Source organism: Halichoeres trimaculatus, unplaced genomic scaffold (genome assembly GCF_033239565.1).
Source record: "Halichoeres trimaculatus isolate MK-OKI-2021-1 unplaced genomic scaffold, fHalTri1.1 fHalTri1_scaffold_19, whole genome shotgun sequence".
NCBI lineage: Eukaryota > Metazoa > Chordata > Actinopteri > Labriformes > Labridae > Halichoeres > Halichoeres trimaculatus.
In genome coordinates this window covers 27860792-27875705 of record NW_027437197.1, presented here as the reverse complement: position 1 = coordinate 27875705, position 14914 = coordinate 27860792, and the positions used below count along the sequence as shown (strand labels likewise).

The window sequence follows — 14914 nt, the reverse complement described above, 5'->3', positions numbered from 1 at the left end:
GTTAAATAATCCTGGTCATGTCCTGCCAGTCATCTACCAATCAGGGCTAATGTAACCTCACTGTTCATTTTATTGATAGACTCCCAAGTTTGAACAGACCACAGCAGAATAACTGCTGACTGTGGGTTGGGATGGACATTATCACAAACAGATGAGCCCCTGTGTTAAAGAGTGATACACCCGAGCTAAAGACTAATTAGCCTTTAGCTGCTGCTCTATCTCTCTGCTGTTTCTCTTTCTTCTGGTCTTCTGTCCTGTTTCTGTCTGACAGTTAGGCTCCAGTGTCCACCATCACTACAAAATTAATCACAGAAATCGTTTTCAGCAAAGTTAAACACAGATCTCTCTTCTCTCTGCTAAACTTCCTCAGTTGGCGTGGTGCTGTCATAGAGACTTAGACGTGCTGTAAATCAATCCGGTCCTGCTCAACCTGACTCGGGGCTAAGAAGTACCGTTTTGAAATAACCTGTAACCTGTAATGTTGGTGCTGATAATCTCATTTCAAAGTGTGGATTAGGATCAGGCAGATATCTAGAAGAGAGACTTCATAAGATCGCTGAGAAACTCCTCACAGCCCCTTTAAGTTTTTTTATAAAATTCAAACAAAACTGGTTTTGAGTTATCTCTGTCATTTTTACTTGTTGTTTTCTTTAAAAGGTGGAAAAAAATCATAAATGAAATTTTCTTGTTTTAGACCATATCGCCCAGCCCTTCCAATAACCCTGCTGTTAGGATGAACGCTCACTCAGCTTCACTGTGTTTCTGTCAGTCAGACCATCCTCTGTCCTCTCTGGTAGGCTTTGAGGAGAACCTGGAGGTGCAGGGTGAGCTGATCCTGCAGGACAGTTTCCAGGTCTGGGATCCTCGCTCCCTGATCAGGAAGGGCCGGGACAGACACCTCTTCCTGTTTGAGTTCTCGCTGGTCTTCAGCAAAGAGATCAAAGACTCAGCAGGCAGGACCAAATACCAGTACAAGAACAGACTACTGGTGAGCGTGTGTGTGTGTGTGTGTGTGTGTGTGTGTGTGTGTGTGTGTGTGTGTGTGTGTGTGTGTGTGTGTGTGTGTGTGTGTGTGTGTGTGTGTGTGTGTGTGTGTGTGTGTTTGTGTGTGTGTGTGTGTGTGTGTGTGTGTGTGTGTGTGTGTGTGTGTGTGTGTGTGTTTGTGTGTGTGTGTGTGTGTGTGTGTGTGTGTGTGTCCTGGTCTTTCACAGCTGGTCTCACTTCTTCCCTCTCTCTCAGACCTCGGAGCTGGGGGTGACGGAACACATTGAAGGCGACCCGTGTAAGTTTGCCCTGTGGGCGGGGCGGACCCCCTCCTCTGATAATAAGACGGTGCTGAAGGTGAGTGCAGCAGCTGGTTCAGAGCGATGAAACACAGATACAAGAGACTGTCCACACCTCACATCAACACGTCATACTCCATCGTTAATCACACTAACTGAAGCCACGGGGCAGTTTGGTGTCAGAGTCTGATTGGATGTGCAGGAGGTGTGTGTGTGTGTGTGTGTGTGTGTGTGTGTGTGTGTGTGTGTGTGTGTGTGTGTGTGTGTGTGTGTGTGTGTGTGTGTGTGTGTGTGTGTGTGTGTCCAAAGGCTGGCACACATTACGGGATTCTTCAAACCTTCACACATATAGAGAACACACACTTGATGATAACAAAAGAGGGATCACACCAGATTCCTCTCCTCTGATCCTCGGGTGGGTGTTCACTCCAAAGGACACCACACATTAACCAACTCTTAAGCAGAGTATCAGCTTCTTCACACTCAATATTCCAAATCTAGCATGACCTCTGTGTAAACAAACATTGTGCACAAACTGAAAAAAGCAATGATGGAAAAAGTCATGGAGACGGTGGGAATGTGAGCCTTGTGCATAACAGCGTGAGTTGGAGGTGAGAAAAGGCATCACAAGTATTACAGATAGATTTCTCATTTCCTTTTGGTCAGTCAGCTGAGTCAGCTCTATAGACTGTATGAAACATGTATAAAGCATCCGCAATGTCACCTGTCTGTTCCTGAAACAGTGAAATAAAGCCAATCAGCAGACGCAGCCACATTTGCTATGACACCAGCTGTGAATTTTTTCTTTGAGCAGCTACAGGGCACCCAGCAGTTCCTTGGCTCATGGTTCAGCTCAACCGAGTGGGACCTAAAAGTGAGGAAAGCACTTGCATGGAAGGTGCTGGACAGCATGACCTGTGTATGGAGCTCCACCCTACCCAGCCAAATCAAACTGAGCTTCTTCTTGGCTACAGTGGAATCTCTTCTACTCTATGGCAGTGAATGCTAGACCCTGAAGCCAACCCTGCAGAAGTCTTTAAGGGTGCTACACCAGGATGCTGCATGCAGTACTGAACATCAGCAAGGACACACATCTACCCAACAATATCCTGTACAAAGGAATTCCAAGGGTGAGCGACAAAGTAGCTGCCAGGAGGATGAGACTCACGGGACACTGCCAAAGGCACAGAGAACTGCCAGCCTCCAAATTGGTTCTATGGGAACCAACACATGGGCACCGGTCACAAGGATGCGCCACCTTAACCTATTTGGAGGTACTAAAAGAGGACGCAGGAGCTCAAAGCACCAGCCAACTGGCCCGATTCACGGAAGACAGGAATGACTGGAATCAATGATGGAAGGCTCGTCTGAGGACGACCTAGAGAGAGCAGTCACGTGATCTGAGCTAAACCGCTGAGTTAGTACTCATTGACAGTGTGTGCAGATAGTGAAATCAGCGTTTCAGACCCAAGCCGTTTTTTGAACCAGGCTGTAAAAATGTTTTTAATGCCGTAAAAGTCTGTTTTTATGACTATGTGTGCACGTGACTTCTGGACCGGATGTTGCCCCTTGGTCAGCTTGACCAAGGCTGTGATTGGCTCTGCTCCGGTACACGTTGCATTATACACTGTACCTACTTGGCTTCTCTCGAAGCGCCCCACACACTACAGGATTTCTAGTCACAAATATTAAACATGCTCTTTCGATAAAGTCTCTCCTTCTGAGGCCACAGAGCGGCTCTGACCAGACAAAATCACTCTTAACACACCCCACACCACAGGAAAATCACACACCATGTCAATTGCAGACATCAGACAATTGTGCTGAACCTGAAAGTGTTCCTCTGAAACCCGTGGTCTGATGCAGGGGGCTTTTCTTGGTAGTGATCCAGCTGTTTCTCCTCCAGGCATCCAGCATGGAGGCCAAACAGGAGTGGATCAAAAACATCAGGGAGGTGATCCAGGAGAGGATGACTCACCTGAAGGGGGCATTGAAGGAGCCTCTCCATCTGCCCAAAACACCAGCACTGACCAAACCCAGGAGCAACACCAAGAGGTAAACACACACACACACACACACACACACACACACACACACACACACACACACACACACACACACACACACACACACACACACACACACACACACAGAAACTGACCCCTTCCTCTCCTCTGTGTGTGCTTATTCTGATGCTGTGTTTTCTGCTATGTTTGTGTGTTTCAGGGAGGGGATTGAAGATGGAGACAGTCAGGGAGATGGCAGCAGCCAACCAGATACCATCTCCATCGCCTCCAGGACTTCCCAGAACACCGTGGACAGTGACAAGGTAAGACAGCAACTCTCACACAGAGCTGCTGACCACATTGTATCTGTCACAGGAGAGGGCCAGTCAACCCATCTCACACTCTGAGACCATGGACTCAGTCTCTTAAACCTTGGACTCATGCACTGAGACTATGGACCCTCTGAGACTGTGTACTCACCCTGAGAAGGTGGACTTGCACAGACCTCAGAGCATGGTTCTCTGCAGGCTCCTGAGCCCTCTGGCTGTGTGTGTGTGTGGAATCACCCTTTTGCCTTTAATGAGCTGATGACCTGCAGCTGCCTCACTGCTACAGGGTCTCCCAAGCATCTTGAATGGGCAGGAGCAGGGGCTTTTCATGCAGAGTGTGTAGACTGGCTGATGTTCTCCTGGACCACAGATACCAATCCCTGGAGACACATACAGTATCACATTGTGTTTGAGTGCTGGATGGAGATAACGTGTAGTTAGTGAGAGCATAGATTAATGTGTGTGTGTCCTACAGACTGCCCTCTGTCATACACACAAGAACACCTCAACGCTGATCACGCAGAGCAAGGATTATGTGTGTGTGTGTGTGTGTGTGTGTGTGTGTGTGTGTGTGTGTGTGTGTGTGTGTGTGTGTGTGTGTGTGTGTGTGTGTGTGTGTGTGTGTGTGTATGTGTGTGTGTTTTCAATGCAGGTCATTTGTTGGTTTATCGTCAGAACATGAGTTACTTTACCTTTAAATGGAGTTTGGTTCGGATATTGTTGGATCTAAGTCCCCCTTTCCCTAGCTGTGCTTACACTCATGCAAACAGGCGCACACACACTTACACATAACCCGACACACATGCACACATCCACGCACTCACAACCCCACACAGATGTCAGTCATGGCCTCCCTCTGTTGTGTTACACACTGCGGCCTTTTCACGCGGCAACCCCACGCCTACTCACAGGCCAGGCTCTAAATGTCAGCATGACACACACACACACACACACACACACACACACACACACACACACACACACACACACACACACACACACACACACACACACACACACACATTTCATCTTGTTTGCTCCTCTGTTGTTTCTCATCCCGTCTCAATAATTTCCCTCTCACATTAAAACACACACACTTTTCTGTCACTGTATGTCAGAGAAAATGTGTGTGTGTGTGTGTGTGTGGTAGCCCCAAATGTAACCTCTTACAAAATTCAAACCATGCCCTCACACATCCCCACATACACTCCGTAACCCTGTGTGTGTGTGTGTGTGTGTGTGTGTGTGTGTGTGTGTGTGTGTGTGTGTGTGTGTGTGTGTGTGTGTGTGTGTGTGTGTGTGTGTGTGTGTGTGTGTGTGCTTTTCTCCCTCCTCCTCCTGTCCAATGAAAACACCATGATGAGTGTTTCCAGCCTGCTGTCGGTGTGGTGTGGGTGTGTTGTTGTTCTCATCCACTTTATTGTTTGAAGGATTTAGAAAACCCTCCTATGCTATTTTTAGAACCTCCTTGTTGTTTTTTTCCTGAAAACATCAAAAAATAAGCAGTTTCATAAATTGTGTTTTGATAGGTTTCGCATTTCATTTGCTGACCCTGCAGAGCTGTGCTTCCCCCAAATTGCTGTGTTTGTGTCAGACACAGCTCTAAGGTTCAGCTCTGAGGCTCAGCTCTGAGGCTCAGCTCTGAGGCTCAGCTCTGAGGCTCAGCTCTGAGGCTCAGCTCTGAGGCTCAGCTCTGAGGTTCAGCTCTGAGGTTCAGCTCTGAGGCTCAGCTCTGAGGTTCAGCTCTGAGGTTCAGCTCTGAGGTTCAGCTCTGAGGTTCAGCTCTGAGGCTCAGCTCTGAGGTTCAGCTCTGAGACTCGGCTCTGAGGCTCCGAGGCTCTGAGGTGCAGTATAAACAACTTTAAAAATACAAACAGAGTTAAAAGGGTTAAAACAATCAAAACCATTAAAATATTGTTTTTTTTTTATTAGGCCTGAAGCTGATTTAGAGACCTGGGGGGAAAATGTTTTTCTGTGATATTTTTACTGCAGTTTTTGTTGAGGACATTTTGTCCTGTTATGTCTTCAGAGCATGGTACATTTAGAGGACCAATAAAGGTAATGAGCATGATTTTAGATTAGGGCTGTGCAATTATCGCAATCGCAATTGCAATGTCAGCACATGCAATTACGTAATCGCAAAAGAGGTTATCGAAATCGCAATCACAATGTCAGCACATGCAATTCAGATTTTTCTCCATGATAACCAAGCAAGTCTGTAGACTCATCATGACACAACTTTTTTTATTAAATCGCAAGCACAATCGCAATCGCATTATTGTCCACCTAATCGCAAATCACACCTTTTCCCCAAATCGTGCAGCACTATTTTAGATAAACTGACTTGACCTTCATCCCTCAGTCCATCCAGGTTCATTGTGACCTTTTCCTGTTACCTCCATATTAAGTCCATCTTCCTGTCTGAGCGTTATTCATCAGAGCAGGTTAACCCTGATGCTCATCGTCTGGGAGCTCAGAGGTCTGTGTGTGTGTGGCTCCCAGAACTCCTTGTTTGCTATCAGGAGGAAATGCTGGGATTTGTCCATGCAGTCAGCTGATGGTGAGTGATGGATGGGTCCCTGTACAGATGGAGCTTTATGGTTTGATGTATTTCAGGAATAAACCAGATGTTTGTCTGGAAATAAGCAGCTATAGTGTTGTGTTGTTTTGTCTTACAGAAGTGATAAAAAGTCTGATGTATTTTTATCATGAGCCACAGCAACAGACTCTGTCCTTCACACAAAAACAAAATGGACATAAACATGTCAGCGCGACTTTCTGAGGTGGGCCTCCTCCTCTCTCATTGTGAGATATGTTTTCATGTTGGAGCCGCGCTGCGTGTTTTTAATGTGTGGCTGTGTTAATATTTGTGTGTGCTGCTCCTTTAACTGCTCTGTCTGACCTCAGCGTCACTTAATGCTGCATGTCTCCTCTTAATGTGCTCTGTGCTGTTTTCTCTCTTTCCAACCACAGCCTCAGTTGCTCTCTCCCTCAGCTCCCCCCATCCCCCAATCCCCCTTTTTCTTCATTTTCACACATATCACACTTACTCACACTTTTCCCTCTGTCTGTCTGTCTGTCTGTCTGTCTGTCTGTCTGTCTGTCTGTCTGTATGTATGTATGTAAGTATGTATGTCTGCCTGTCAGACTGTCTGCCTGGCTGTCTGTATGTCTGCCTGTCTGTCTGTCTGCCTGTCCGTCTTTCTCCCTCTCTGTCTGTCTGTCTGTCTGCCTGTCTCTCTGTGTACCATAATAACAGTTCAGATTCACTGTGGTCAGATGTTCCACTGGCTGTCTGAGTCTGAAGGGTGTGTGTGTGTGTGTGTGTGTGTGTGTGTGTGTGTGTGTGTGTGTGTGTGTGTGTGTGTGTGTGTGTGTGTGTGTGTGTGTAGACAGGGTGTAAACCTGCTGTGTCTCCCTCCTCTCCTCTGTTTTGGGTTTCCTCCTCCTCCTCCTCCTCTTGTCCTCTGGCCTCAGCAGAGAAGCACACAGACTCTGATGATCAGTCTGAAGTTGTTACAGCAGATAAATCTGCTCACCATAAACGGCGTGCTCTGAAGACATGCAGGAGCTTTGATTCATGGTGCATGTTTTCACTGATAGTCCTCTGATCTGTTGGAGTTGTACTTAAAGAGGATCAGTATGAATTTAGGACCCCAGAGTTGTTTAGTCTCTAAACATGGATCTGATGAAGTCTGACTGAAGGAGTGAAGACACTAAATGTTCAACCCGCTTCATTGTGTCATTCAATATGAGATTAATCTGAGTTTCACCAGAAGACAACACTTTCTCTGACATAACCAAGGCAGAGCAGGGTCACTTCAGGTCATTCTGTCATTGTTTGTCTGCTGGAGGCTTCATGAGCATGCTCCAGAGTGACTCACTTCCTGCTCTGTTTAACCTGACATTAAGATTCTGACTGACCCACTGGTTTACAGGTTAAGCAACAGTCAGAAAAAAAACGAAAACAGACAACAGTCAAACAACAGTCAGACAAAAAACTAAAACAGATAGATATCAGACAACAATCAGACAAAATTCATCCAACAAACAGAAACAGACAAGTCAGAAAAGAGTCAGAGAACAGTCAGAGAACAGAGAACAGTCAGACAACAAACTAAAAACAGAAACTAACCAGACAACAGTCAGACAACATTAATCCAACAAACTGAAAACAGACAAGAACCAGAGAACAGTCATACAACGAACTGAAAATAGACAAGAGGAAGACAACAGTCAAACATCAGTCATACTACAAAACTGGAAACAGTCAACAGTCTAACAACAATCAAACAGCAGTCAGAAAACAGAAAACTGTCTGACAAGAGTCAGACAAAAAACAAAAAACAGACACACAAGAGTCAGACAACATTCATCCAACAAGAGACAAGAGTCAGTTTAGAGAGTGACATCAGTCATACAAAAGTCATACAACAAACTGAAAACAGACAACAGTCAGACAACAGTCAGACAACAGTCGGACAACAGTCGGACAACAAACTAAAAACAAACAGACAACAGTCAGAATACAGACTGAAAGCAGACAACAGTCAGACAATGAACTAAAAGAAAGGAGTCAGAGAACAGTCAGACAACAAACAGAAAACAGACAAGAGTTAAACTGCAGTAAGAAAACAGACAACAGTCAGAATACACTCACACAACAAATGTTAAACAGATGAGAGTAAGACAACAGTCAGACAACAGTCAGAAAATAGTTGGAGAACAGTCAGAGAACACGCTACAGAGAAGAGACTGAGCACAGTTGATGATGCACAGCTAAACTCATAGTCTTAGAGTCTGCAGGGTGATGCTTATGCTAACAGATTTAGCTCCAGCAGCTTTCAGTCTGTGTGTGACTTTAACATGTGAGGGAGGTTTTGCTTATCCTGATCAGTGCCCTGCTGCAGGATCAGTTTTAATCCTTCAGGTTTCTAAAACTGTTCCTTGACATGTCCTCACCCCGACCTCTGAAACAGTAGAAGCAGCCGTGCTCACATCCTCCTCTGAAGTGACCTGATGTGGTCTGCGGAGTTTTGACTGTCCTCTCTAATTGGCTGAGGTTAAGGGTCAGGGTGTGGGATTTAAACTTTGTGGCATTGTTTTTGGAGAACAGTCTTTATGCTGGTTTCTGTCCTCTGTGGAGGAATCCTTCCCTGACGTCTGTGACGTGGGCCTATGGGTCTCCTGGTCTGATGCGGAGCTTCATGTTAAAGATGGAAACATTTCTGAAAAAGATTCTCATCCATCTGTTTCAGGACACAAGCAGGTCTTTGTTTGTCACAGACTCAGGGTGATGCAGGGATAAAGCGGTGTAGTGTTTTGTTGACATGTTAAGGTTGAAGTTAATCAGACGGTAGCGCGTGGTGTGTTGGAGCCGTGACGTGAAGGGGATCATGTCTCTGCTGTGACGTTCCTCTCAGTGACTCAGCCTTGGTTCAGTCTGTGGTTTGCTGTTATTTAAAGTCTCGTTCCAGCGGTCAGGGTCTTGGCAGCTCCTCTAAAACCTCGTAGTGTAGGTCAGAGGATGGACTCAGGGTTCAGCCTCCGCCTCCAGCTCAGTGTGAATTCATGTTTGTGTAAGGAGATGCTCCCCAGAGGCTAAGAGATGTTTTGATCTCCTTCTTTGAATTAATTCGAGAAACCTGAGAGGTCAGGGGTCAGGCTGCTGGGATATTCTGATCTGATGTTTATACCATTAAACCACAAACTGAGACTTTAGGATCCCCATCACTGCTGCTCTTTGTCTGCAGGCTATGCAGAGACATTAGTGTTACTCTCAGTCTGTGTTAAAATTTCTCATTTATATCTTTTTTTTTTATTCCAGCTGCTCAGGGATGGATTCACAACTTGAAGAGAACTTTAACATCTACAAACAAACAAACAAACAAAAACTTCCTGCACATGTCAGATAAAGTGTTCTTGTGTGATTTTGGGTGGACTGACCCTATAACCCTTGAATAACTAATAAATCCTGCTAAGCTTTATGAATCATGCCAGATACTTTCCAAATGAAGTTCATGAGCTCCTAATGTCAGACTGTATCTCCCTGATGCTCCATGTGACATGAAGACTGGCGCTTCTCCATCACATGATGGAGTCTGAAAGTTTGGATTCAGACCAAGTGAAGCAGGGATCTCCCCGAGCCGAGCTCCTCTTCCTCTGTCTTCATCACTCTAATGGTCTCATACTAACTAGCACCAGGCTCAGAGATCTCTGCTCTTTTCAATCTGTGCATGCTGCAGGAAAACCGCCTTCAACTCCAAATCCCTCTGAGATACCCGAGACAGTTTCTTCCAGGGAGACCTGAGAGAGACTGGTGTGACATGAACTTTAAAGTTTCTCATGTGTTGGTCTTCTTGCAGTGATGGAGCTGGACTCTTAGTTTCCTCCTGGAGCTTGAGTATAAATCAGAATCTGTTCCTTTAAAAATCATTTACATGTTTGTGCTCTCATGAATCAGATTCATTCAGGATCGGCCTCAGACTGGAGCTGTACAGTAGCCATCTGCTGGTCATATGACTCCTTTGTGCCCCCCCCCACACACACACACACACACACACGCACACACATGCACAAACACACACACACACGGTTGCTTGGAGGCAGGAGGAGTCTTGGCTGTTGAGTGTTTTACTGTCGGGAGCTTCCAGAGATAGGATAATGTGAACACACACACACACACACACACACACACACACACACACACACACACACACACACACACACACACACACACACACACACAATCACACACACACACACACAATCACACACACACACACACACAGGGAGAGAGAGGGAAAGGGAGAGGGCGTGTTTGTGTGTGGTGTGTCAAACACTCAGTAAGGGAGTTGTCACAGAGTGAGAGAGCAACACAGAGGAGAGGTCGACATGCCGAAGTGGATGAGCTTTAAACTTTTCAAAGAGAGCAGCAGAGTGAGTACAACCTAATCCAGGCTCAGAGCCCAGGTCAGGAGCTGACTGATTCTGATCGAACTCTAACACTGATCGAACTCTTACACTGATATAACTCTAACTTTGATCTAACTCTAAATCTGATCAAACTCTAACTCTGAACTAACTCTAACATGGATGGAACTCTAAGTCTGGCTGAACTTCAACACTGATCGAACACTTACACTGATCTAACTCTAACTTTGATCTCACTCTAGCTCCGATCCAACTTTGATCTAACTCTAAATCTAATCAAACTCTAACACGGATAGAACTCTAAGTCTGACTAAACTCCAACACTGATCTAACTCGAACTCTAAACTAACTAACTCTGATCTCAGTCGAACTCTGATCTAACTCTTACACTGAACTAACTCTTACACTGGTCTAACTCGAACTCTGATCTAACTTTAACCCTGATCCAACTCTAACTTTTATCAAACTTTAACACTGATCTACCTCTAGGACTGATCAAGCTCTAACTCTAATCTAACTCTAAGACTTTTTTGGGACTTAACACTGGTCTAACTCTAAAAGCTGTAATGACTGTAGTATATGATTTTATAATACTTGAATAACTGTGGTGTCTGATTGTTTAAAGCTTTAAGGCTTATAGTATCTGTATAGATCTTAAATGACTGTAGAATTTGATTGTTCAGAGCTTTAATGACTGAAATGTTTAATTAGTCAGAGCTTTAACGATTGAATTCCTTGATTGTCTATAACTTTAATGACTGGGTCGTTTGATTATTTAGAGCTTTAATGACTGTAGTATTTAATTGTTTGAAACTTTAATGTCTGGAGTGTCTAAATGGTTAGGCCTTTAAAGACTATAGAGTTTGTTTGTTTAGAGCTTTAATGACTAAAACATCTTTTTAAAGCTTAAATGACCATAGAATTTGATTGTTTAGAGCTTTAATGGCTGAAGTGTCTGTTTAGATCTTGATAACTATAGTGTCTTATTGATTAGAGCTTTAATAACTGTAGTCTTTAATTGTTTAGAGCTGTTATCCTCAGCCTGTGGGTCCCGAGGGGAACATAAATCTGATTGGCTCTGATAGTCTCTATTTGAAACCACTTTACTGGTGTCATCTTTTTGGGGGGGCTAGTACAGACCAGTGTTCTCTGTCCTGACCCATGTCTCAGACTTATGTCTCCCTGGTGAACACACACAAAGCTGCACACTGGTGGGTCAGTGAACACCTGTGAGACACAGTCAGGAGCAGCACAGGTTTAAAGGTTGGCTGAATTCTTAAACAGATCAGGATTTACAGACACAAACACTGAATCCTCCACAGGCTGTGGAGGAACAGGAGTGGGGACTGAATCTGAGCTGGTCTGAGTCTGGTTTGAGGGAATCTGGCTCAGTTTAAAGACCTCAGGACCATATGCATCACATGTGGGAGAAATATGCAGATCATTCAGCTCAGATCAGCAGCTCTCTACTTCAAAACAATAAGTTAGAGCAGACAGCAGAGGAGCTGACATGGGGCTGTAGAGTTTGACACCATCAGCAGCATCATCATCATCATCACCATCATCATCATCATCACCATCATCATCAGATAGCCCATCTCTGCTCCTGAGAACCTGAGCTCTGCTGTGTCTGGCTTTCTCTCAGCCAGATTTGACCTCACTGATGTCTGAGGCATGTGTTCAGGCTCTGTTTGCACACACACCTCCATGTTTGAGCTGATCTTCCTCGTGAGGTCCAGCACTGGTAGAGACCACACTCCTCTGTCTTTGAAGTGGACCTGTGGTTCAGTGAACATCTTTCTGCCTCGCTGAAAACTGCTGAAGGTCTCACGAGCTGCCGGCTCCCTGCAGACATTAACACCTTCACACCTTCATGAGTCAGCATCAGAGCGGAGAGGCTCTCAAGTCCAGGTCCTAGTCTCTGCTCAAACTTAGCAGCTGACCCAGATCCAGATCATGCACACTGTTGACTTTCACTAACCTGACTGCAGAACTGAGTGTGTGTTGTGTGATGGAGGAGGTTAATGGTTAAACAGGGTGTGTGTGTGTGTGTGTGTGTGTGTGTGTGTGTGTGTGTGTGTGTGTGTGTGTGTGTGTGTGTGTGTGTGTGTGTGTGTGTGTGTGTGTGTGTGTGTGTGTGTGCCAGGCAGGCAGACAGACAGACAGGAAACAGGCTGTTAGCTGCCACAGAGAGACGGGGTGAATAAATAGTGAGCTGCAGACGTCTGAGCTGGAGTCAGAGTTTGGCTCATATTAAAGAGAGGAGCTGCAGACAAACACTGAGTACAGTTCACGGTCTGACCCAGATCCAGCTGGGGCAAAGGAAGTGCTCAGAAGAGATGTGCCTGCTCTGAAGTTTACCGTGTTTGACTTTCACCTCTGTTTAAAGCAGTGCTGTCTGAAAAACTTCCCGTTAAGTTGGTTTTCCTCTCAGAAAGTTCCCTTTGGACTCAGTCACACCTCAGGCTCAGCTCTGACAGATTACTGATCACCTCCTGGGATAGAAAACTACAGAGAGACATGGTTTCATCCTGCGACAGAATGAACCAGTGTGAAAGGTTCAGACTGGAGAGGGAGTTACTGCTGAAGCTGTGTCTGAGTGCTGCAGGCCAGCGGAGTCCTGAAGCTGGGATGTGATGTGTGCTGATGGTATAATCCAGAGATTGATGATAAATGCCGGGGGAGTCATATGTTTCAGTGCTGTGTCCAGTTTTCTCCTCTGTCCACGCCTTGTTGCTTATCCCCCCTGAGAAGAACAGAACCATCTCCTTATGTCATGACAAACACATCTGCACTGTGAGTCTCCTGTGTGATGCAGGAGCTGCTCAGACCTGTGTTGATGGTCTACCTCTCTCAGAGCTCGTCCTGCAGTGAGCGCGCTCACACTGAGGTTTGGGTTTTTGACCCTGCAGCTGATTGGCTGCTCTGGTTGGACTGACGGTCTCACTGAACCGTAGCAGACTGAGGTCAGCTGAAGTCCTCACTCTGGTTTCTTCTGCTCCTGATCCTGGACCAGTTGCACTGGTTTCTGTGGTGCTCCTTTGCCCCTCATGCCAGCAAACACCTCCTGGTGTTTAACCCAACATGATCATTTGACTTTGCTCTGAATCCTGGTCATGTCTGCAGTCATACATGGGCATTTTACGCTCTGTGCAGGTGTGTGTGTGTGAAGCTACAGCAGGTCAGCAGGTCCCTGCTCAGACTGACCAGCTGGGTGTTGGCTGCAGGTTGTTGATGGTAAACACAAGCGTGAGCGCTTAAACACGCCGTCACGGAGTGTGCCGTAGAGACATTAAACATGAGGTGACACACACTAACCTCCCAGACCAGATCTATAAAGGACCTTTTTGATGGTGTCTTGGTCTAGAGGTCTTTGACCCTGCTCTCTGCAGTCGGTCAGCTCTGGGGCTTAACGTCCCTGTCTCAGGAACAAAATGTCTTCAGTGAGTGTGAGCTCAGTGAAATGAGTTTCATACGAGGAGAGCTCCGTTGAGAGGAGCTTGGTGGTCCATGTCTCTCAGAGATGTTTTCACAGAACCACAGCGTTGCGTCAGTTTCTGGCAGCTTCACAAGCTCTGAAACACTCACACAGGAGTCCTCCGGCTGTTATACAGCACAGAATGAATGTTCTCTCTGCACAGAATCATTGATCTTCACATCTTCATCAATTTCACCTCTCTTTGGCTGAGCTACAGCTTCTCCAGACGTTACATTTCATTTTATTTCTGTTCATTATCCGTGCAGAGAGAAAGATCAGCACGAGACACAAACTACCCCGTATTTATCTCCTCCTGTTGGCAAATGAATGAATGCTAACTTCACTCTGAGGTGTGTGTGTGTGTGTGTGTGTGTGTGTGTGTGTGTGTGTGTGTGTGTGTGTGTGTGTGTGTGTGTGTGTTTGTAGGTGTGTGTGTGTGTGTGTTCTCCTCTTTGTGAGACCATCTGTCAGGTATAAACTTACCTGAGCTTAATAGACACAGGGTGGCCTGTTGCTAGGAGATCTCCAATCTGCAGAGAGCACCTGCGGATACACACACACACACAAACACACACACACACACACAAACACACACACACACACACACACACACACACACACACACACACACACACACACACACACACACACACACACACTGAAAGTTTCCAAGACAACAGTAGAGCAAAGAGGCAGAGAGAGGGACAGGGGGGGCTGAGGTTTTGAAGCTTCAGGTCTGAGGGTAGACCCACCTGGTTGGACTCATCCTCTGCTGACTCTGCAGGACTTTAAAGTCAGACAGTTCAGGACTCTGTGAGGGAACATCAGGTCTAATCCAGCCCTTAAATTGGGACAGGAAGCCCAGTCTGAGCTGTGGTGTTGTTT

At 45.8% G+C, this 14914-nt stretch overlaps 1 protein-coding gene across 2 annotated transcripts in view; it reads left to right on the top strand.

Moving 5' to 3' along the window:
• Positions 1–14914, top strand: part of kalrna (kalirin RhoGEF kinase a) — a 164259-nt gene that overhangs the window by 104411 nt on the left and 44934 nt on the right. For both annotated transcript variants that reach the window (XM_074695045.1, XM_074695044.1), the window contains exons 35-38: positions 798–988; positions 1240–1341; positions 3190–3338; positions 3510–3612. In XM_074695045.1, coding sequence (XP_074551146.1) covers positions 798–988; positions 1240–1341; positions 3190–3338; positions 3510–3612 — 545 coding nt within the window. The remainder of the gene's footprint in view (positions 1–797; positions 989–1239; positions 1342–3189; positions 3339–3509; positions 3613–14914) is intronic.